The 24,413-nt window shown below is 48.9% G+C and overlaps 1 protein-coding gene across 1 annotated transcript in view; it reads left to right on the forward strand.

The window, feature by feature from the left end:
* LOC110533186 (glycine receptor subunit alpha-3-like) overlaps positions 1–24,413 on the forward strand; it is a 109,382-nt gene that overhangs the window by 56,658 nt on the left and 28,311 nt on the right. The window contains exons 5-6 of the mRNA XM_036933620.1: positions 6,902–6,984; positions 19,075–19,212. Coding sequence (XP_036789515.1) covers positions 6,902–6,984; positions 19,075–19,212 — 221 coding nt within the window. The remainder of the gene's footprint in view (positions 1–6,901; positions 6,985–19,074; positions 19,213–24,413) is intronic.

Raw genomic sequence — 24,413 nt, forward strand, 5'->3', positions numbered from 1 at the left:
GGTTCTGAGTGGAGAGCCAAACTCTCTGACCGCGACAATATCTAGGACTCTTAGTTCTACGCTTATTAGCAGCCCTCACAGTCTGCGCCCTATAACGGCAAAGTGCAGACCTGACCCTCTTCCAGGTGCGCTCGCAACGTTGGACAAAAGCCTGAGCGGAGGGGACGCTGGACTCGGCGAACTGAGATGAGAACAGCGGAGGCTGGTACCCGAGGCTACTCTGAAAAGGAGATAGCCCGGTCGCAGACGAAGGAAGCGAGTTGTGGGCGTATTCTGCCCAGGGGAGCTGTTCTGACCAAGACGCAGGGTTGCGAAAAGAAAGACTGCGTAAGATGCGACCAATAGTCTGATTGGCCCGTTCTGCTTGACCGTTAGACTGGGGGTGAAAGCCGGAAGAGAGACTGACGGAAGCCCCAATCAAACGGCAAAACTCCCTCCAAAATTGAGACGTGAACTGCGGACCTCTGTCCGAAACGACGTCTGACGGAAGGCCATGAATTCTGAAAACATTCTCGATGATGATTTGTGCCGTCTCTTTAGCAGAAGGAAGCTTAGCAAGGGGAATGAAATGAGCCGCCTTAGAGAACCTATCGACAACCGTAAGAATAACAGTCTTCCCCGCTGACGAAGGCAGTCCGGTGACAAAATCTAAGGCGATGTGAGACCACGGTCGAGAGGGAATAGGAAGCGGCCTGAGACGGCCGGCAGGAGGAGAGTTACCGGACTTAGTCTGCGCGCAGACCGAACAAGCAGCCACGAAACGACGCGTGTCATGCTCCCGGGTGGGCCACCAAAAACGCTGGCGAATGGAAGCAAGCGTACCCCGAACGCCAGGGTGGCCGGCTAACTTGGCAGAGTGAGCCCACTGAAGAACGGCCAGACGAGTAGGAACGGGAACGAAAAGAAGGTTCCTAGGTCAAGCGCGCGGCGACGGAGTGTGAGTGAGCGCTTGTTTTACCTGCCTCTCAATTCCCCAGACAGTCAACCCGACAACACGCCCCTCAGGGAGAATCCCCTCGGGGTCAGTGGAGGCTACTGAAGAACTGAAGAGACGAGACAAAGCATCAGGCTTGGTGTTCTTAGAGCCCGGACGATAAGAAATCACGAACTCGAAACGAGCGAAAAACAGCGCCCAACGCGCCTGACGCGCATTAAGTCGTTTGGCAGAACGGATGTACTCAAGGTTCCTATGGTCAGTCCAAACGACAAAAGGAACGGTCGCCCCCTCCAACCACTGTCGCCATTCGCCTAGGGCTAACCGGATGGCGAGCAGTTCGCGGTTACCCACATCATAGTTACGTTCCGACGGCGACAGGCGATGAGAAAAATACGCGCATGGGTGGACCTTGTCGTCAGAGAGGGAGCGCTGAGAAAGGATGGCTCCCACGCCCACCTCTGACGCGTCAACCTCGACAACGAACTGTCTAGAGACGTCAGGTGTAACAAGGATAGGAGCGGATGTAAAACGATTCTTGAGGAGATCAAAAGCTCCCTGGGCGGAAACGGACCACTTAAAGCACGTCTTGACAGAAGTAAGGGCTGTGAGAGGAGCTGCCACCTGACCGAAATTACGGATGAAACGACGATAGAAGTTCGCGAAGCCGAGAAAGCGCTGCAGCTCGACGCGTGACTTAGGGACGGGCCAATCAATGACAGCTTGGACCTTAGCGGGATCCATCTTAATGCCTTCAGCGGAAATAACAGAACCGAGAAATGTGACGGAGGAGGCATGAAAAGTGCACTTCTCAGCCTTCACAAAAAGACAATTCTCTAAAAGGCGCTGGAGGACACGTCGAACGTGCTGAACATGAATCTGGAGTGACGGTGAAAAAATCAGGATATCGTCAAGGTAAACGAAAACAAAGATGTTCAGCATGTCTCTCAGGACATCATTGACTAATGCCTGAAAGACAGCTGGAGCGTTAGCGAGGCCGAAAGGAAGAACCCGGTATTCAAAGTGCCCTAACGGAGTGTTAAACGCCGTCTTCCACTCGTCCCCCTCCCTGATGCGCACGAGATGGTAAGCGTTACGAAGGTCCAACTTAGTGAAAAACCTGGCTCCCTGCAGGATCTCGAAGGCTGAAGACATAAGAGGAAGCGGATAACGATTCTTCACTGTTATGTCATTCAGCCCTCGATAATCTATGCAGGGGCGCAGAGACCCGTCCTTCTTCTTGACAAAAAAAAACCCCGCTCCGGCGGGAGAGGAGGAGGGGACTATGGTACCGGCGTCAAGAGCTACAGACAAATAATCTTCGAGAGCCTTACGTTCGGGAGCCGACAGAGAGTATAGTCTACCCCGGGGGGGGGTGGTTCCCGGAAGGAGATCAATACTACAATCATACGACCGGTGTGGAGGAAGAGAGGTGGCCCTGGACCGACTGAACACCGTGCGCAGATCGTGATATTCCTCCGGCACCCCTGTCAAATCACCAGGCTCCTCCTGTGAAGAAGAGACAGAGGAAACAGGAGGGATAGCAGACATTAAACATTTCACATGACAAGAGACGTTCCAGGAGAGGATAGAATTACTAGACCAATTAATGGAAGGATTATGACAAACTAGCCAGGGATGGCCCAAAACAACAGGTGTAAAAGGTGAACGAAAAATTAAAAAAGAAATGGTTTCACTATGATTACCAGAAACAGTGAGGGTTAAAGGTAGCGTCTCACGCTGAATCCTGGGGAGAGGACTACCATCCAGGGCGAACAAGGCCGTGGGCTCCTTTAACTGTCTGAGAGGAATGTCATGTTCCCGAGCCCAGGTCTCGTCCATAAAACAGCCCTCCGCCCCAGAGTCTATTAAGGCACTGCAGGAAGCTGACGAACCGGTCCAGCGTAGATGGACCGACAAGGTAGTGCAGGATCTTGAAGGAGAGACAGGAGTAGTAGCGCTCACCAGTAGCCCTCCGCTTACTGACGAGCTCTGGCCTTTTACTGGACATGAAGTGACAAAATGACCAGCGGAACCGCAATAGAGACAGAGGCGGTTGGTGATTCTCCGTTCCCTCTCCTTAGTCGAGATGCGGATACCTCCCAGCTGCATGGGCTCAGCACCCGAGCCGGCAGAGGAAGATGGTAGTGATGCGGAGAGGGGGGCGACGGAGAGCGCGAGCTCCTTTCCACGAGCTCGGTGACGAAGATCAACCCGTCGCTCAATGCGAATAGCGAGTTCAATCAAGGAATCCACGCTGGAAGGAACCTCCCGGGAGAGAATCTCATCCTTTACCTCTGCGCGGAGACCCTCCAGAAGACGAGCGAGCAAGGCCGGCTCGTTCCAGCCACTGGAGACAGCAAGAGTGCGAAACTCAATAGAGTAGTCTGTTATGGATCGATTGCCTTGACATAGGGAAGACAGGGCCCTGGAAGCCTCCTCCCCAAAAACAGATCGATCAAAAACCCGTATCATCTCCTCCTTAAAGTCCTGATACTGGTTAGTACACTCAGCCCTTGCCTCCCAGATTGCCGTGCCCCACTCACGAGCCCGTCCAATAAGGAGAGATATGACGTAGGCGACACGAGCAGTGCTCCTGGAGTAAGTGTTGGGCTGGAGAGAAAACACAATATCACACTGGGTGAGGAACGAGCGGCATTCAGTGGGCTCCCCAGAGTAACACGGCGGGTTATTGATTCTGGGCTCCGGAGATTCGAAAGCCCTGGAAGTGGCCGGTGGATCGAGGCGGAGATGGTGAACCTGTTCTGTGAGGTTGGAGACTTGGGTGGCCAGGGTCTCAACGGCATGTCGAGCAGCAGACACTTCCTGCTCGTGTCTGCCTAGCATCGCTCCCTGGATCCCGACGGCTGAGTGGAGAGGATCCGAAGTCGCTGGGTCCATTCTTGGTCGGATTCTTCTGTTATGGTGAGTGAATGAGGACCCAAAAGCGAACTAACTTAAACAGAGCTTCTTTAATAACCAAACATAGGTAGGCTCAGATAGACCGGCAGATTCCGACAGGACAGGACAAGGTTACAGCAAACATGACGATAGTCTGGCTCAGGCATGAAACACAAACAAGAATCCGACAAGGACAGGAACAGAAACAGAGAGAGATATAGGGACCTAATCAGAGGGAAAAAGGGAACAGGTGGGAAACGGGGTGAATGGGTAGTTAGAGGAGACAAGGAACAGCTGGGAGAAAGCGGGGGAGAAAAGGTAACCTAACAACGACCAGCAGAGGGAGACAGGGTGAAGGGAAAGGACAGAGACAAGACACAACATGACACATACAGCCAGAACGGGGGGTGTCACAATGTTGTGTAAATCTCAAGGCGGAGCGGTGAATTGTTGAAAGCCTTGAGTCGACGGCATCAAGTCGGGTTGAGTTATGGAGTTGTGTAGTGGCAGGGCCGTAGAAAAGCTGTGATGGAAGGCTGAGAGGATATGACACGACGGAGCGGAGGGATCCCATCGGCCATGGAGTCCGTCCGCAGCCTGGCGCCTCCGGGGTGGAGGACGTAATTAAAACATGTCCAATTTGCAACCGTCAGCCTTCTTCGTTTTGTCTCTATCCCTTTGCTCATTCTTTCATTCCCTCTCCTCCAACTGGATGCCTCTCTCTCCATCCTTCTCATCTCTCTGCCTCTCTCTTTCTCTCCTCTCTCTTCTTTTTCCTCTCTCTCTTTCTTTTTCCCCTCTCTCTCCTCTCTTTCTCTCTCTCCTCACCAGCGATTTGCAGCACTACTGGTTCAACACTGAGCCAAGTTTACTTGACACTTGACAGGATTTGTCCAGGCATGATACATGTGAATGTACACTTAGGAAAAAAAGGGTTCCAAACGGTTCTTCGGCTGCCCCCATAGGAAAACCTTTTTGGGATCCAAGTAGAACTATTATGGGTTCCATGTTGAACCCTCTGTGTAAAGGGTTCTACATGTAACTCGAAAGGGTTCTACTTGGAACCAAAATGGTTCTACCTGGAACCAAAAAGGGTTCTTCGAAGGGTTCTTCTATGGGGACAGCTGAAGAACCCTTTTAGATATCACTTTTTTTCCTAAGAGTGTAGGTTAGGCTGGACAATGTTGAATTACTGTTTAATGGATGCCCCGCTTCACTTTTCTCAACACCCCAATTTAAGAAAAATACTAATAATCAGATGTGTTATTTTTGACCAATATATGCTCTGTCAATGCACTGTCCGCTCTTTTTTGAGGCTTTCCCAAGAGACCAAACCGACTCAGATCACTCGCTCAGATCATGTTCGAGCCTCGGATTGGACAGTGAAACACACACGCTGGCACCTGAAGTCGACGTGCAGATGTTTAATTTCTCTCTAATGCTAAAGGATAGTAACATCTCATCCTGTGTTCTTGGAATCTCTCTCACGCCTTCAAGGCTGAAGCCAGCGCAAATTCCTACTATTTATGTGTCCAGGTTAAACGTGGGACGTCCCTCATTATAAACAAACAGTCGGTTAAATTCATGGTTATTGCATCGGAGATCAGGGCATTCATCAGCAAAGACACAGTGCAAGCTGATAGTATTTTGGACAGCCAAATTGAAGTCAAAATGATTGATGAAATCAAAGTGTGTCAGATGAATGGCGATTTGCGATGTACAACTTACTACTGGTAGTACCGGTAAAATGTAAGTACCGATAACACCGCGACGGAATGCGTTTGAAGTGATGATGCGCCGTCAACAACAGCTAGCACGTCGAGCAAAGTGCATCGCCAGTGGCACGCACACACTTCATGCAGATCAGCATCAGTATTCGTGGCAGCCAGACGAGACAGTCGAAGGAGGAGGCGGTGAGAAGTTACTGGGCTCGCATTTAGTCACGTTTGATCTATGTAGATTGATGCTTCTAATTGTGCATGTATTAACAGCATCTTCTTTTTTATGATGATGATGATGAAAGGTTATACTGTATGGCTGGATTGATGTATTTTATCCACTGCTACATTAATTTGGTAGACCTTACTCTATGAGAGGCCTAATCATATTTGTATGAATATTTTGTCAACGCCTCGGCTATAGAGATGCATTCAGGTAATGAACTCATTATTGTGCATCAACATTTGAATTTGATTACAATTATTTACAGTTAATCATTCTTGAATTTGTTAGGCTATACAATTAAGCAGATGAATGCACTGATAAAACATTCATACATTCATAACTTTATTTTTTTCAATCATATTTGAATATGATAGAATATTATATTCTATTATACATCCTATGTGAATAATGTTAATTAATGTTAATTTGTGTATTAATAATGATAATCTGATAATCAGTCTGAAATTGAATATTTTGCGTATTGTTCATGTCCATATAGCCTGGGACAATGTGGTAAAGTCTTGTAATTCCTTATCCTCCTGAATGATTCATTTTTTTTTTTTTTTGCTCGCTCGCCTCCCTTTTCTGGGGGGAAAATCCGTTAAACAGTGAATCAATTTTGTCTGGCCTTAGCAGAAAATCTGCTACCACCTAATGTGATGGGTACCTACATAAAGGAATTCAAAACACATTCATAACCCATACTTAGCACATTCATAACCCATACTTAACACATTCATAACCCATAATTAACACATTCATAACCCATACTTAACACATTCATAACCCATACTTAACACATTCATAACCCATACTTATCACATTCATAACCCATACTTAACACATTCATAACCCATACTTAACACATTCATAACCCATAATTAACACATTCATAACCCATACTTAACACATTCATAACCCATACTTATCACATTCATAACCCATACTTAACACATTCATAACCCATACTTAACACATTCATAAGGCACGTGATAATGCTGATGAATATGCAAAGTAGGTATGAATGCCTAATGTGTAGCCCCTTTCAAGTCAAACGATACCTATGCCTTATAGTTGGGATGTATACTCAAATGTTTTTATTTTCTATTGTCTGTTTTCCAGATTGACATTAACCCTCTCCTGTCCGATGGACCTGAAGAACTTCCCCATGGACGTGCAGACGTGTATCATGCAGCTAGAGAGCTGTGAGTACAGCACTATAGTATTACTGGAGTAGTACTGCAGTATAGCAGTATTTAGTATGCTATCCACCCATTACAGCCCTGTGACTGCAGTATCCATCGTGGATATGTGGAATAAAATGGCAAAAGCCTGTTACGTAAGATGTTCAGATTGAATTTTTCATCTGACGGGCAGTAGGGAGCTTTTTATAGTTCCAATAAATAATGAGGTCACTGGTAAAATAATCTCATCAGATTTGTGGCTGAGAGAGCGTGGGCATGGGTTTACCTGGGTAGGATAATATTGCCTTGTCATGCCAGTGTGGGTGGTATGTCCTCTTGTGACCACACAGATGCACGAATGTAGGCTCTCGCTTACACACACACACACACACACACACATTCTAACAAACACACACACACACACACACACACACCGCTGACCTAATACTCTAGGGTCTCTTCCTGCCTGGACTGTCTCTATGGCCTTGTGGAATGGACTCATACAGGCCAGTAGACCAGTCGTTATTGGTTATTGGCTGTTAGTGGAGGGTTATTAACATATATTTAGATATGCAAAAGTCTGCACTTCTAATAAGGGAGGACATGTATAAGCATATCAAGTGCCAGCTGAATATGTGCATATAAGGAGCATTTCAAGACCCAATCACTCCATCCATCAAGATGAGCCGCTTCAGTTTGTGAGTGGGGTTCCTACACAGCAGAAATCAATCCCTGTGGACCATCAATCGCTATGCGTTCCCCATCTCCCTACAGCACACTCCCCTATTAGCATTTACCACATGGAGTAAAGGAAGTGCTCCGTTACCTTGTTAAAGATGTGTGGACTTGAGGAGACACAGCACTGGATGTGTCCGCTGTCCACTAAAATACGTAGCAAATTGGCAAATACTTACAGTGGGGCAAAAAAGTATTTAGTCAGCCACCAATTGTGCAAGTTCTCCCACTTAAAAAGATGAGAGAGGCCTGTAATTTTCATCATAAGGTACACTTCAACTATGACAGACAAAAATGAGAAAAAAAATCCAGAAAATCACATTGTAGGATTTTTTATGAATTTATTTGCAAATTATGGTGGAAAATAAGTATTTGGTCAATAACAAAAGTTTATCTCAATACTTTGTTATATACCCTTTGTTGGCAATGACAGAGGTCAAACATTTTCTGTAAGTCTTCACAAGGTTTTTACACACTGTTGCTGGTATTTTGACCCATTCCTCCATGCAGATCTCCTCTAGAGCAGTGATGTTTTGAGGCTGTTGCTGGGCAACACGGACTTTCAACTCCCTCCAAAGATTTTCTATGGGGTTGAGATCTGGAGACTGGCTAGGCCTGTTACGGTGCGTGAATGAGGACCCAAAAGCGAATTAACTTAAACAGAGCTTCTTTAATTACCAAACATAGGTAGGCTCAGACGGACCGGCAGATTCCGACAGGACAAGACACGGTTACAGCAAACATGACGACAGTCTGGTTCAGGCATGAAACACAACAAACAAGAATCCGACAAAGACAGGAGCAGAAACAGAGAGAGATATAGGGACCTAATCAGAGGGAAAAAGGGAACAGGTGGGAAACGGGGTGAATGGGTAGTTAGGAGGAGACAAGGCACAGCTGGGGGAAAGAGGGGGAGAAAAGGTAACCTAACAACGACCAGCAGAGGGAGACAGGGTGAAGGGAAAGGACAGAGACAAGACACAACATGACAGTACATGACAGTACCCCCCCACTCACCGAGCGCCTCCTGGCGCACTCGAGGAGGAAACCTGGCGGCAACGGAGGAAATCCTCGATCAGCGCACGGTCCAGCACGTCCCGAGAGGGAACCCAACTCCTCTCCTCAGGACCGTACCCCTCCCAATCTACGAGGTACTGGTGACCACGGCCCCGAGGACGCATGTCCAAAATTCTACGGACCCTGTAGATGGGTGCGCCCTCGACAAGGATGGGGGGGGGGGGGAAGACGAGCGGGGGCGCGAAGGACGGGCTTGATGCAGGAGACATGGAAGACCGGGTGGACGCGACGAAGGTATCGTGGAAGAAGAAGTCGAACTGCGACAGGATTAATGACCCGAGAAATACGGAACGGACCAATGAACCGCGGGGTCAACTTGCGAGAAGCCGTCTTAAGGGGAAGGTTCTGAGTGGAGAGCCAAACTCTCTGACCGCGACAATATCTAGGACTCTTAGTTCTACGCTTATTAGCAGCCCTCACAGTCTGCGTCCTATAACGGCAAAGTGCAGACCTGACCCTCTTCCAGGTGCGCTCGCAACGTTGGACAAAAGCCTGAGCGGAGGGGACGCTGGACTCGGCGAACTGAGATGAGAACAGCGGAGGCTGGTACCCGAGGCTACTCTGAAAAGGAGATAGCCCGGTCGCAGACGAAGGAAGCGAGTTGTGGGCGTATTCTGCCCAGGGGAGCTGTTCTGACCAAGACGCAGGGTTGCGAAAAGAAAGACTGCGTAAGATGCGACCAATAGTCTGATTGGCCCGTTCTGCTTGACCGTTAGACTGGGGGTGAAAGCCGGAAGAGAGACTGACGGAAGCCCCAATCAAACGGCAAAACTCCCTCCAAAATTGAGACGTGAATTGCGGACCTCTGTCCGAAACGACGTCTGACGGAAGGCCATGAATTCTGAAACATTCTCGATGATGATTTGTGCCGTCTCTTTAGCAGAAGGAAGCTTAGCAAGGGGAATGAAATGAGCCGCCTTAGAGAACCTATCGACAACCGTAAGAATAACAGTCTTCCCCGCTGACGAAGGCAGTCCGGAGACAAAATCTAAGGCGATGTGAGACCACGGTCGAGAGGGAATAGGAAGCGGCCTGAGACGGCCGGCAGGAGGAGAGTTACCGGACTTAGTCTGCGCGCAGACCGAACAAGCAGCCACGAAACGACGCGTGTCATGCTCCCGGGTGGGCCACCAAAAACGCTGGCGAATGGAAGCAAGCGTACCCCGAACGCCAGGGTGGCCGGCTAACTTGGCAGAGTGAGCCCACTGAAGAACGGCCAGACGAGTAGGAACGGGAACGAAAAGAAGGTTCCTAGGACAAGCGCGCGGCGACGGAGTGTGAGTGAGCGCTTGTTTTACCTGCCTCTCAATTCCCCAGACAGTCAACCCGACAACACGCCCCTCAGGGAGAATCCCCTCGGGGTCAGTGGAGGCTACTGAAGAACTGAAGAGACGAGACAAAGCATCAGGCTTGGTGTTCTTAGAGCCCGGACGATAAGAAATCACGAACTCGAAACGAGCGAAAAACAGCGCCCAACGCGCCTGACGCGCATTAAGTCGTTTGGCAGAACGGATGTACTCAAGGTTCCTATGGTCAGTCCAAACGACAAAAGGAACGGTCGCCCCCTCCAACCACTGTCGCCATTCGCCTAGGGCTAACCGGATGGCGAGCAGTTCGCGGTTACCCACATCATAGTTACGTTCCGACGGCGACAGGCGATGAGAAAAATACGCGCATGGGTGGACCTTGTCGTCAGAGAGGGAGCGCTGAGAAAGAATGGCTCCCACGCCCACCTCTGACGCGTCAACCTCGACAACGAACTGTCTAGAGACGTCAGGTGTAACAAGGATAGGAGCGGATGTAAAACGATTCTTGAGGAGATCAAAAGCTCCCTGGGCGGAAACGGACCACTTAAAGCACGTCTTGACAGAAGTAAGGGCTGTGAGAGGAGCTGCCACCTGACCGAAATTACGGATGAAACGACGATAGAAGTTCGCGAAGCCGAGAAAGCGCTGCAGCTCGACGCGTGACTTAGGGGCGGGCCAATCAATGACAGCTTGGACCTTAGCGGGATCCATCTTAATGCCTTCAGCGGAAATAACAGAACCGAGAAATGTGACGGAGGAGGCATGAAAAGTGCACTTCTCAGCCTTCACAAAAAGACAATTCTCTAAAAGGCGCTGGAGGACACGTCGAACGTGCTGAACATGAATCTGGAGTGACGGTGAAAAAATCAGGATATCGTCAAGGTAAACGAAAACAAAGATGTTCAGCATGTCTCTCAGGACATCATTGACTAATGCCTGAAAGACAGCTGGAGCGTTAGCGAGGCCGAAAGGAAGAACCCGGTATTCAAAGTGCCCTAACGGAGTGTTAAACGCCGTCTTCCACTCGTCCCCCTCCCTGATGCGCACGAGATGGTAAGCGTTACGAAGGTCCAACTTAGTGAAAAACCTGGCTCCCTGCAGGATCTCGAAGGCTGAAGACATAAGAGGAAGCGGATAACGATTCTTCACTGTTATGTCATTCAGCCCTCGATAATCTATGCAGGGGCGCAGAGACCCGTCCTTCTTCTTGACAAAAAAAAACCCCGCTCCGGCGGGAGAGGAGGAGGGGACTATGGTACCGGCGTCAAGAGCTACAGACATAATCTTCGAGAGCCTTACGTTCGGGAGCCGACAGAGAGTATAGTCTACCCCGGGGGGGGGGTGGTTCCCGGAAGGAGATCAATACTACAATCATACGACCGGTGTGGAGGAAGAGAGGTGGCCCTGGACCGACTGAACACCGTGCGCAGATCGTGATATTCCTCCGGCACCCCTGTCAAATCACCAGGCTCCTCCTGTGAAGAAGAGACAGAGGAAACAGGAGGGATAGCAGACATTAAACATTTCACATGACAAGAGACGTTCCAGGAGAGGATAGAATTACTAGACCAATTAATGGAAGGATTATGACAAACTAGCCAGGGATGGCCCAAAACAACAGGTGTAAAAGGTGAACGAAAAATTAAAAAAGAAATGGTTTCACTATGATTACCAGAAACAGTGAGGGTTAAAGGTAGCGTCTCACGCTGAATCCTGGGGAGAGGACTACCATCCAGGGCGAACAAGGCCGTGGGCTCCTTTAACTGTCTGAGAGGAATGTCATGTTCCCGAGCCCAGGTCTCGTCCATAAAACAGCCCTCCGCCCCAGAGTCTATTAAGGCACTGCAGGAAGCTGACGAACCGGTCCAGCGTAGATGGACCGACAAGGTAGTGCAGGATCTTGAAGGAGAGACAGGAGTAGTAGCGCTCACCAGTAGCCCTCCGCTTACTGACGAGCTCTGGCCTTTTACTGGACATGAAGTGACAAAATGACCAGCGGAACCGCAATAGAGACAGAGGCGGTTGGTGATTCTCCGTTCCCTCTCCTTAGTCGAGATGCGGATACCTCCCAGCTGCATGGGCTCAGCACCCGAGCCGGCAGAGGAAGATGGTAGTGATGCGGAGAGGGGGGCGACGGAGAGCGCGAGCTCCTTTCCACGAGCTCGGTGACGAAGATCAACCCGTCGCTCAATGCGAATAGCGAGTTCAATCAAGGAATCCACGCTGGAAGGAACCTCCCGGGAGAGAATCTCATCCTTTACCTCTGCGCGGAGACCCTCCAGAAGACGAGCGAGCAAGGCCGGCTCGTTCCAGCCACTGGAGACAGCAAGAGTGCGAAACTCAATAGAGTAGTCTGTTATGGATCGATTGCCTTGACATAGGGAAGACAGGGCCCTGGAAGCCTCCTCCCCAAAAACAGATCGATCAAAAACCCGTATCATCTCCTCCTTAAAGTCCTGATACTGGTTAGTACACTCAGCCCTTGCCTCCCAGATTGCCGTGCCCCACTCACGAGCCCGTCCAATAAGGAGAGATATGACGTAGGCGACACGAGCAGTGCTCCTGGAGTAAGTGTTGGGCTGGAGAGAAAACACAATATCACACTGGGTGAGGAACGAGCGGCATTCAGTGGGCTCCCCAGAGTAACACGGCGGGTTATTGATTCTGGGCTCCGGAGATTCGAAAGCCCTGGAAGTGGCCGGTGGATCGAGGCGGAGATGGTGAACCTGTTCTGTGAGGTTGGAGACTTGGGTGGCCAGGGTCTCAACGGCATGTCGAGCAGCAGACACTTCCTGCTCGTGTCTGCCTAGCATCGCTCCCTGGATCCCGACGGCTGAGTGGAGAGGATCCGAAGTCGCTGGGTCCATTCTTGGTCGGATTCTTCTGTTACGGTGCGTGAATGAGGACCCAAAAGCGAATTAACTTAAACAGAGCTTCTTTAATTACCAAACATAGGTAGGCTCAGACGGACCGGCAGATTCCGACAGGACAAGACACGGTTACAGCAAACATGACGACAGTCTGGTTCAGGCATGAAACACAACAAACAAGAATCCGACAAAGACAGGAGCAGAAACAGAGAGAGATATAGGGACCTAATCAGAGGGAAAAAGGGAACAGGTGGGAAACGGGGTGAATGGGTAGTTAGGAGGAGACAAGGAACAGCTGGGGGAAAGCGGGGGAGAAAAGGTAACCTAATAACGACCAGCAGAGGGAGACAGGGTGAAGGGAAAGGACAGAGACAAGACACAACATGACAGTACATGACAAGGCCACTCCAGGACCTTGAAATGCTTCTTACGAAGCCACTCCTTCGTTGCCCGGGCGGTGTGTTTGGGATCATTGTCATGCTGAAAGACCCAGCCACGTTTCATCTTCAATGCCCGTGCTGATGGAAGGAGGTTTTCACTCAAAATCTCACGATACATGGCCCCATTCATTCTTTCCTTTACACAGATCAGTCGTCCTGGTCCCTTTGCAGAAAAACAGCCCCAAAGCATGATGTTTCCACCCCCATGCTTCACAGTAGGTATGGTGTTCTTTGGATGCAACTCAGCATTCTTTGTCCTCCAAACACGACAAGTTTAGTTTTTACCAAAAAGTTATATTTTGGTTTCATCTGACCATATGACATTCTCCCAATCTTCTTCTGGATCATCCAAATGCTCTCTAGCAAACTTCAGACGGGCCTGGACATGTACTGGCTTAAGCAGGGGGACACGTCTGGCACTGCAGGATTTGAGTCCCTGGCGGCGTAGTGTGTTACTGATGGTAGGCTTTGTTACTTTAGTCTCAGCTCTCTGCAGGCCATTCACTAGGTCCCCCCGTGTGGTTCTGGGATTTTTGCTCACCGTTCTTGTGATCATTTTGACCCCACGGGGTGAGATCTTGCGTGGTGCCCCAGATCGAGGGAGATTATCAGTGGTCTTGTTTGTCTTCCATTTCCTAATAATTGCTCCCACAGTTGATTTCTTCAAACCAAGCTGCTTACCTATTGCAGATTCAGTCTTCCCAGCCTGGCGCAGGTCTACAATTTTGTTTCTGGCGTCCTTTGACAGCTCTTTGGTCTTGGCCATAGTGGAGTTTGGAGTGTGACTGTTTGAGGTTGTGGACAGGTGTCTTTTATACTGGTAACAAGTTCAAACAGGTGCCATTAATTCAGGTAACGAGTGGAGGACAGAGGAGCCTCTTAAAGAAGAAGTTACAGGTCTGTGAGAGCCAGAAATCTTGCTTGCTTGTAGGTGACCAAATACTTATTTTCCACCATAATTTGCAAATAAATTCACAAAAAATCCTACAGTGTGATTTTCTGGAATTTTGTTTCTCATTTTGTCTGTCATAGTTGAAGTTTACCTATGATGAAAATGACAGGCCTCTCTCATCTTTTTAAGTGGGAGAACTTGCACAATTGGTGGCTGACTAAATACTTTTTTGCCCCACTGTACATTTGCACAGGGGCCCGAGTGTGTCGCAAAATAATTCATGCCGATTGCTGCTGTGTCGCAGCTGCAGAGGCTTTTAGCCAGGACATCTATGTAGTACTCCCCTCGCTCTCTCTAGTCAAAACATGACTGTGATAACGCCAGTCACAAGATAACACTTTACTCCCACAGAGCTAGCAGCAGTGGCATGGACACACTGTACACACACTGTACCCCACGAAACTAAAGCCTGCTCTGCTCAGCCAGCCGCTGAACGGCTTGGATCAGATAGGCCAAGCACGTTAACCCACAGAAGATCATGTAGAAACACTCCAATCAGCAGGAATTGGAGTCAATGACTTGAGGAATATATTGAAGGAATACAGAGGGAGCACATATGATATCATATGAATGATGTATTAACAATCTGTATGATGTGCTATAACTTGGCCTGAACTTGAAGTTGCTCTATTTTTTTATAAGCAAGGTAGTGTGTTGAGGAAAGCGTATAATTTGACTTGGGTATAGGCAGAGGTTAGCATAAATGGTCAGATGTGGAAGACACTGCAGTGAGTGGGAAGTGAATCAATGTCCGGTAGCGAGTAGGAAACCCTCCTTTATGTCTCCCTCCATTACCTACAAATTAAATATGCTCAGAGGGGCGGCAGAGGGTGGATTCATTTATATTAATAGTAATGACCATGCTAAATGACCCCCCCCACCCCCCTCCCTCGGTCTCCTCTAACTTTCCCGTCTCCTCCCCGTCCTCCCTCTCCTCCCCCCTCTACACCTCTCTAACATGTGGAAGGAAGTACAAAATGGACACAGAGACGCTATAATTACATGGAGCTCCATCATTAATTGTTGTTCTACATTTTTACACACCCTGTCCTTTCCAGTGCAGTTGCGGCCCGGGGGGATAGTTACCATGGCGCTGTACTGTTTAATGCTTGGGGAGGTCATTTGTCTTCGTTTGTACGGCCCCGGGGTTATTTCATTATTTTATGTACCACAGTTGGTGAGGCCCTTCTGGCTGGCTTTAGCCATTTGAAATGTGAGTTCAAATGTGAAAAGGGAATGACGTTGATGGGTCGATGCTCGGTGTCTGGAATGGAGGGAAATAGATAGGCATGGGTTATTTCATGTCATTTATGAAATCTTATCAATTAGAATGAATGGTGATGATGGTCGGTCTGTTGGGATACTGTAGCATCTTTAGAGTGTATGCATGGCCAGTATTTAGCCTAATAATGTCATCATTTATTGGACAGTGTATAGAGCTTTACCAGATGCTCCAAGTGCTTTACATAGGGGGAAACGCACCTCATCCACCACCTAAGACGTAAACTGGCATTCGAAAATCAGCCATTAGTGCGAACCAATAGGAATGTAGGAGCAGAGGACGCTCTGAGTCATGTTGTGACTACAGTACATTGACTCATACTGCGGAGGCTGCTTTGACTAATTTCATCTCCCAATATTAACCGAAATGTCTGCACTGCCTAGTCCCCTGGGCTGGTGAACTGCATCATGGGATACGTCGGGTTAAAGATAAATAGCCTACATGCGGGGTGGAGATGTATTCAAGATGCTTCTATATCCAGCTGCAGATATTTCATATCATTTCCCTTGATTATTTAACTCTTGTCGGTATCTTTCAGTGTCCTTACGTTCAAATATATATTTTCCAGGGCCTCCCGGTTGGCGCAGTGGTTAAGGGCGCTGTACTGCAGCGCCAGCTGTGCCATCAGAGTCCCTGGGTTTGCGCCCAGGCTCTGTCGTAACCGGCCGCGACCGGGAGGTCCGTGGGGCGACGCACAATTGGCCCGGGTTAGGGAGGGCTTGGTCGGTAGGGGTGTCCTTGTCTCATCGCGCACCAGCGACCCCTGTGGCGGGCTGGGCGTGGGCGCAGTGTGCGCTAACCATGGTGGCCAGGTGCACGGTGTTTCCTCCGGCGCATTGGTGCGGCTGGCTTCCGGGTTGGATGCGCGCTGTGTTAAGAAGCAGTGCGGCTTGGTTGGGTTGTGAATTCGGATGACGCATGACTTTCAACCTTCGTCTCTCCCGAGCCCGTACGGAAGTTGTAGCGATGAGACAAGATAGTATCTATTACAACACGATTGTCGTAAGGAACGGACAGCGTTCTGTGTTCATGATGAAGTTTTTAATTAAAGAAAGCACTGAACACTGAATACAAACTATACAAAACACTATACAAAACAATAAACGAATAACGACCGTGAAGCTATAATGAGAACTGTGCTGGCACAAGCAACTAACATAGACAATCACCCACAAACAAACAGTGAAACCCAGGCTACCTAAGTATGATTCTCAATCAGACAACTAGTGACACCTGCCTGATTGAGAACCATACTAGGCCGAAACATAGAAATCCCCAAAATCATAGAAAAACCAACATAGACTGCCCACCCCAACTCACGCCCTGACCATACTAAATAAATACAAAACAAAGGAAATAAAGGTCTGAACGTGACAAGCTAGCTGATGGACACCATAGGAGATGTTAATGCTTCAAATGGAAAGAGGTCATTAGTGTCACGTTCTGACCTTTATTTCCTTTGTATTGTATTTATTTAGTATGGTCAGGGCGTGAGTTGGGTGGGCAGTCTATGTTTGTTTTTCTATGTTTTGGGGCATTTCTATGTTTTCGGCCTAGTATGGTTCTCAATCAGAGGCAGGTGTCATTAGTTGTCTCTGATTGAGAATCATACTTAGGTAGCCTGGGTTGCACTGTTTGTTTGTGGGTGATCTGTCTATGTTAGTGGCTTGTGTCAGCACAGGTCTCATTTTGTAGCTTCACGGTCGAATTTGGTTTATTGTTTTTGTTACTCGTTTGTATAGTGTTCAGTCTTTCTTTATTAAAGATTTTACCATGGACACTTACCACGCCGCATATTGGTCCTCTGATCCTTCTCGCCTCTCCTCTTCAGACGAAGAGGAGGACGACCGTGACAATTAGCATGACTAGTACTCAGTTAACTGGGACCTTATTCCGAGGAATAAACAAATAGATTCCTTTTTTTCCCCCCATTTCAAGGTCCCAGTTTTACATGCAGTTCCTGAGATATTATCGTAGAGTCAACATGGCTTTAGAATCAGACCTGTTTTGTTCATCTGATCACATTAGAGTACTTTCCATCCCTCCTCCTTTCACGTCAGTCACTCCATTATCTGTAAGGGCTCAGTCACCCATTCCACCCATTCCATCCCTCCTCCTTTCACGTCAGTCACTCCATTATCAGTAAGGCCTCAGTCACACGTTCCATCCCTCCTTTCATGTCAGTCACTCCATTATCTGTAAGGTCTCAGTCACACATTCCATCCCTCCTCCTTTCACGTCAGTCACTCCATTGTCTGTAAGGCCTCAGTCACACATTCCATCCTGGGAAATCATTTTTTATGGATAAACCATTATAATCCAAGGTTGTTGTGGATTGGCATACTAAATAGTGGGTTGGTATACTAAATAGTGGGTTGGTATACTAAATAGTGGGTTGGTATACTAAATAGTGGATTGGTATACTAAATAGTGGATTGGTATACTAAATAGTGGATTGGTATACTAAATAGTGGATTGGTATACTAAATAGTGGGTTGGCATACTAAATAGTGGGTTGGCATACTAAATAGTGGGTTGGCATACTAAATAGTGGGTTGGTATACTAAATAGTGGATTGGTATACTAAATAGTGGGTTGGCATACTAAATAGTGGGTTGGTATACTAAATAGTGGGTTGGTATACTAAATAGTGGATTGGTATACTAAATAGTGGGTTGGTATACTAAATAGTGGATTGGTATACTAAATAGTGGGTTGGTATACTAAATAGTGGGTTGGCATACTAAATAGTGGGTTGGTATACTAAATAGTGGATTGGTATACTAAATAGTGGGTTGGCATACTAAATAGTGGGTTGGTATACTAAATAGTGGGTTGGTATACTAAATAGTGGATTGGTATACTAAATAGTGGGTTGGTATACTAAATAGTGGATTGGTATACTAAATAGTGGGTTGGTATACTAAATAGTGGGTTGGCATACTAAATAGTGGGTTGGTATACTAAATAGTGGATTGGTATACTAAATAGTGGGTTGGTATACTAAATAGTGGATTGGTATACTAAATAGTGGGTTGGTATACTAAATAGTGGATTGGTATACTAAATAGTGGGTTGGCATACTAAATAGTGGGTTGGCCCATGAAGTCTGCCCCTGCTTATTCCTTTAGCACAAACGACAGTGGGACATTAACAACATTGATTCCTGGTTGATCTATTGAAAGGAACAACTTATCCTTGATGCAGTGCAATCTATACTATTGATATTGTATGATACAGCATATAACACGAAGGGTATCCATGATATTTTGATCTTCCCATAAATCTGGTCTAGGTGGAGATATGAAATGTAGAAATCATCAATTGAATATGTATTTATAAAGGCTTTTTTACGTCAGCTGTTGACACACACAGTGCTTTTACTGTACAGTAACCCGGGCCGAGGCTATATTATCTGATTGCATGTCCCGCCTCTCTTCTTTTCCAGTTGGCTACACAATGAACGACCTGATCTTTGAGTGGCAGGAGAATGGACCAGTCCAGGTAGCTGATGGGTTGACCCTCCCACAGTTCATAATGAAGGATGAGACGGATCTGAGATACTGCACCAAGCACTATAACACAGGTAAGATACAATGGGAGTGTTTGAGGTGGAGTCCATTGCAGTCGGACTGTGCAGAAACACTAAAAATGATCTTCCATCCCAAATTAGGCTACTGTTATGTGATGAGGTCTAGTGAATATGCATAGAGCCTTCCTCCGGCTGTTCCACACAGTTAAGAGTTGAAAGATGGGACCTTAATTGTGAAATCTAATTAGGTTTTCGTATGGCATCATCAACACCAACGCTAAGAATAACGGTGGGACGCTTCTGCTTTGTAAATCTGTGACTCATTCAAAGAAAACAGAATGCACAAACAAGGTGATGGGTTGCTGGTGACGTGTTCATCTGGTATAATAGCTTGACGACGTTGAAGGAATGATCACAATTCATGAATTGACATTTATGAATGTACATTTCCATCTACATGTGAAAACCAGAACATTCACAGTGCTCTTCTAAATGGCTTTGAGCCGAAACAGTCAGGCTTTTTTTTTTTTACTCCGTTCAAGATGGTTTCGATATTCACGGGCTGCATATGAACACGCTATATGGCTCACAACATTCTCGACATCAGCAGAGATTTATTACCATTTCTTACAACCAGCGATGTCAGAGAACACGGTTCCAAATTCGGGAATCTTCTTGTCTTGGTCTTCTTTCACATAACAGAAAAACAACTGCTGGTCTCTAACTCCACATCTCCAGTTAACTGCACCACTATCTAATATTATAGGTTTGGCCTGATTATACTTTTTTACTATTACCGTTTGGAGAGCAATGTCACGAAACACGATTCTAACTCAAAAATCTAACTTTTTCTTCCTTCTCATGACAACACAATCGCTGCAGGCTTTCACAGCTAACTGCAGTGCTAGATTAATCCTAGGCCGAAGTGAGGCCTTTTATTCAGCTTCTTTGGCTGTGTTTAGACAGGCAGCCCAATTCGGATATTTTTCCCACTAATTGGTCTTTTGACCAATCAAATCAGATGTTCTCACGTCAGATATTTTTTAGAACTGATCTGATTGGTCAAAATACTGTCTAACGCAACTATAGACTTGTTTACAGCCAGCCAGCCAGCCAGCCAGTGAAGTGTGATGCTCCAGTCTACCACAGCACTAGCTAGAGTGAGGCTGTGTCCCAAATGGCGCGCATATTCCCTATATAGTGCACTACTTTTGACCAGCCCTATTTCAGATGCAGCCTAAGTGTGGCCTTATTCAGCCAGTGCCGTAAAGTGCACAGTGAAGTAGGAGGCATTGGCTGAATAATGTAATTTATTCTACCTGCATCTTTCATGGGCCTGTCATGTCCTTATTGCCAACGCTAAGTCAGCCTTAGCACGCCCGCTTCCTCACTTCTGGCTAATCAGGAGTATGTTGTGCTTCAATTAACGAGAGGGAGAAAAGGAAACTAAGATGTATTTTTAGATGACTGAGAGCAGCAGAGAGAATGGAAGAGGCTTGGATGGATGGGTGGGTGGGTGGATGGAGGCAGGGAGAGAAGTGGGGGTGAGAGAAAAGTGGGAGTGAGAGAGAAGTGGGGGTGAGAGAGAAGTGGGGGACAGAGAGAAGGTGTGGACAGAGAGAAGTGGGGGTGAGAGAGAAGTGGGGGTGAGAGAGAAGTGGGGGTGAGAGAGAAGTGGGAGTGAGAGAGAAGTGGGGGTGAGAGAGAAGTGGGAGTGAGAGAGAAGTGGGGGTGAGAGAGAAGTGGGGGTGAGAGAGAAGTGGGGGACAGAGAGAAGGGGTTGTGAGAGAGAAGTGGGGGACAGAGAGAAGGGGTTGTGAGAGAGAAGTGGAGGTGAGAGAGAAGTGGGAGTGAGAGAGAAGTGGGAGTGAGAGAGAAGGGGTGGACAGAGAGAATGGGGAGTACAGAGAGAAGGGGGAGTACAGAGAGAGAAGGGGGAGTACAGGGAGAGAAGGGGGAGTACAGAGAGAGAAGGGGGAGTACAGAGAGAGAAGGGGTGGACAGAGAGAGAAAGGGGAGTACAGAGAGAGAAGGGGTGGACAGAGAGAGAAGGGGGAGTACAGAGAGAGAAGGGGTGGACAGAGAGAATGGGGAGTACAGAGAGAGAAGGGGTGGACAGAGAGAGAAGGGGGAGTACAGAGAGAGAAGGGGGAGTACAGGGAGAGAAGGGGGAGTGGGGAGTACAGGGAGAGAAGGGGTGGACAGAGAGAGAAGGGGAATACAGAGAGAGAAGGGGGGAGTACAGAGAGAAGGGGGGGACAGAGAGAAGGGGGGACAGAGAGAAGGGGGGACAGAGAGAAGGGGGGGACAGAGAGAAGGGGGGGACAGAGAGAGAAGGGGGAGTACAGTGAGAGAAGGGGGAGTGGGGAGTACAGGGAGAGAAGGGGTGGACAGAGAAAGAAGGGGAATACAGAGAGAGAAGGGGGAGTACAGAGAGAAGGGGGGGACAGAGAGAAGGGGGGGACAGAGAGAAGGGGGGGACAGAGAGAAGGGGGGGACAGAGAGAAGGGGGAGTACACAGAGAAGGGGGAGTACAGAGAGAGAAGGATGAGTACAGAGAGAGAAGGATGAGTACAGAGAGAGAAGGGTGAGTACAGAGAGAGAATGTGGAGTACGGAGAGAGAAGGGGGGAACAGAGAGAATGGGAGTACAGAGAGAGAAGGGGGGGACAGAGAGAAGGGGGAGTACAGAGAGAGAAGGGGGAGTACAGAGAGAGAAGGTGGAGTACACAGAGAGAATGGGGGACAGAGAGAAGGGGGAGTACAGTGAGAGAAGGGGGAGTGGGGAGTACAGGGAGAGAAGGGGGAGTGGGGAGTACAGGGAGAGAAGGGGTGGACAGAGAGAGAAGGGGAATACAGAGAGAGAAGGGGGAGTACAGAGAGAAGGGGGGGACAGAGAGAAGGGGGGGACAGAGAGAAGGGGGGGACAGAGAGAAGGGGTGGACAGAGAGAGAAGGGGAATACAGAGAGAGAAGGGGGAGTACAGAGAGAAGGGGGGGACAGAGAGAAGGGGGGGACAGAGAGAAGGGGGGGACAGAGAGAAGGGGGAGTACACAGAGAAGGGGGAGTACAGAGAGAGAAGGATGAGTACAGAGAGAGAAGGGGGAGTACAGAGAGAGAAGGATGAGTACAGAGAGAGAAGGGTGAGTACAGAGAGAGAATGTGGAGTACGGAGAGAGAAGGGGGGGACAGAGAGAATGGGAGTACAGAGAGAGAAGGGGGGGACAGAGAGAAGGGGAGTACAGAGAGAGAAGGGGGAGTACAGAGAGAGAAGGGGGAGTACAGAGAGAGAAGGGGGGACAGAGAGAAGGGGGAGTACAGAGAGAAGGGGGAGTACAGAGAGAGAAGGGGGAGTACAGAGAGAATGGGGAGTACGGAGAGAGAAGGGGGAGTACAGAAAGAGAAGGGGGGGACAGAGAGAAGGGGGAGTGCAGAGAGAAGGGGGGGACAGAGAGAAGGGGGAGTACAGAGAGAGAAGGGGGAGTACAGAGAGAGAAGGGGGAGTACACAGAGAGAATGGGGGACAGAGAGAAGGGGGAGTACAGAGAGAAGGGGGAGTACAGAGAGAGAAGGGGGAGTACAGAGAGAATGGGGAGTACAGAGAGAGAAGGGGGAGTACAGAAAGAGAAGGGGGGGACAGAGAGAATGGGGGAGTGCAGAGAGAAGGGGGGGTGCAGAGAGAAGGGGGGGTGCAGAGAGAAGGGGGAGTACAGAGAGAGAAGGGGGAGTACAGAGAGAAGGGGGGACAGAGAGAAGGAGGGGACAGAGAAAAGGGGGGTACAGAGAGAGTGGGGGGGTACAGAGAGAGAAGGGGGAGTACAGAGAGAGAAGGGGGGACAGAGAGAAGGGGGAGTACAGAGAGAAGGGGGAGTACAGAGAGAGAAGGGGGAGTACAGAGAGAATGGGGAGTACGGAGAGAGAAGGGGGAGTACAGAAAGAGAAGGGGGGGACAGAGAGAAGGGGGAGTGCAGAGAGAAGGGGGGGACAGAGAGAAGGGGGAGTACAGAGAGAGAAGGGGGAGTACAGAGAGAGAAGGGGGAGTACACAGAGAGAATGGGGGACAGAGAGAAGGGGGAGTACAGAGAGAAGGGGGAGTACAGAGAGAGAAGGGGGAGTACAGAGAGAATGGGGAGTACAGAGAGAGAAGGGGGAGTACAGAAAGAGAAGGGGGGGACAGAGAGAATGGGGGAGTGCAGAGAGAAGGGGGGGGTGCAGAGAGAAGGGGGGGTGCAGAGAGAAGGGGGAGTACAGAGAGAGAAGGGGGAGTACAGAGAGAAGGGGGGACAGAGAGAAGGAGGGGACAGAGAAAAGGGGGGTACAGAGAGAGTGGGGGGGTACAGAGAGAGAGGGGGGGACAGAGAGAGAGGGGGAGTCAGAGAGGGGAGAGTACAGAGAGAGGGGGGGACAGAGAAGGGGGTACAGAGAGAAGGGGAGGTACAGAGAGAAGGGGGGGACAGAGATAAGGGGGGAACAGAGTGAGAAGGGGGGAACAGAGTGAAGGGGGGACAGAGAGAAGGAGGGGACAGAGAGAAGGGGGGGACAGAGAGGAGGAGACAGAGAGAAGGGGGAGTAAAGAGAGAAGGGGGGACAGAGAGAGAGAGGGGGGGATAGAGAGAGGGGGTACAGAGAGAGAAGGGGGAGTACAGAGAGAAGGGGGGACAGAGTGAAGGGGGGGACATAGAGAAGGGGGAGTAAAGAGAGAAGGGAGGGACATAGAGAAGGGGGAGTACAGAAAGAGAAGGGAGGGACATAGAGAAGGGGGAGTGCAGAGAGAAGGGGGGGTGCAGAGAGAAGGGGGTGCAGAGAGAAGGGTCGGTGCAGAGAGAAGGGGGAGTACAGAGAGAGAAGGGGGAGTACAGAGAGAAGGGGGGGACAGAGAGTTGGGGGGGACAGAGAGAAGGGGGGACAGAGTGAAGGGGGGGACATAGAGAAGGGGGAGTAAAGAGAGAAGGGAGGGACATAGAGAAGGGGGAGTACAGAAAGAGAAGGGAGGGACATAGAGAAGGGGGAGTGCAGAGAGAAGGGGGGGTGCAGAGAGAAGGGGGTGCAGAGAGAAGGGTCGGTGCAGAGAGAAGGGGGAGTACAGAGAGAGAAGGGGGAGTACAGAGAGAAGGGGGGGACAGAGAGTTGGGGGGGACAGAATTAAGGGGGGACAGAGAGAAGGATGGGACAGAGAGAAGGAGGAGTAAAGAGAGAAGGGGGAGTAAAGAGAGAAGGGGGAGTAAAGAGAGAAGGGGGGACAGAGAGAGAGGGGGG

Source organism: Oncorhynchus mykiss, chromosome 10 (assembly GCF_013265735.2).
Source record: "Oncorhynchus mykiss isolate Arlee chromosome 10, USDA_OmykA_1.1, whole genome shotgun sequence".
Classification (NCBI taxonomy): domain Eukaryota; kingdom Metazoa; phylum Chordata; class Actinopteri; order Salmoniformes; family Salmonidae; genus Oncorhynchus; species Oncorhynchus mykiss.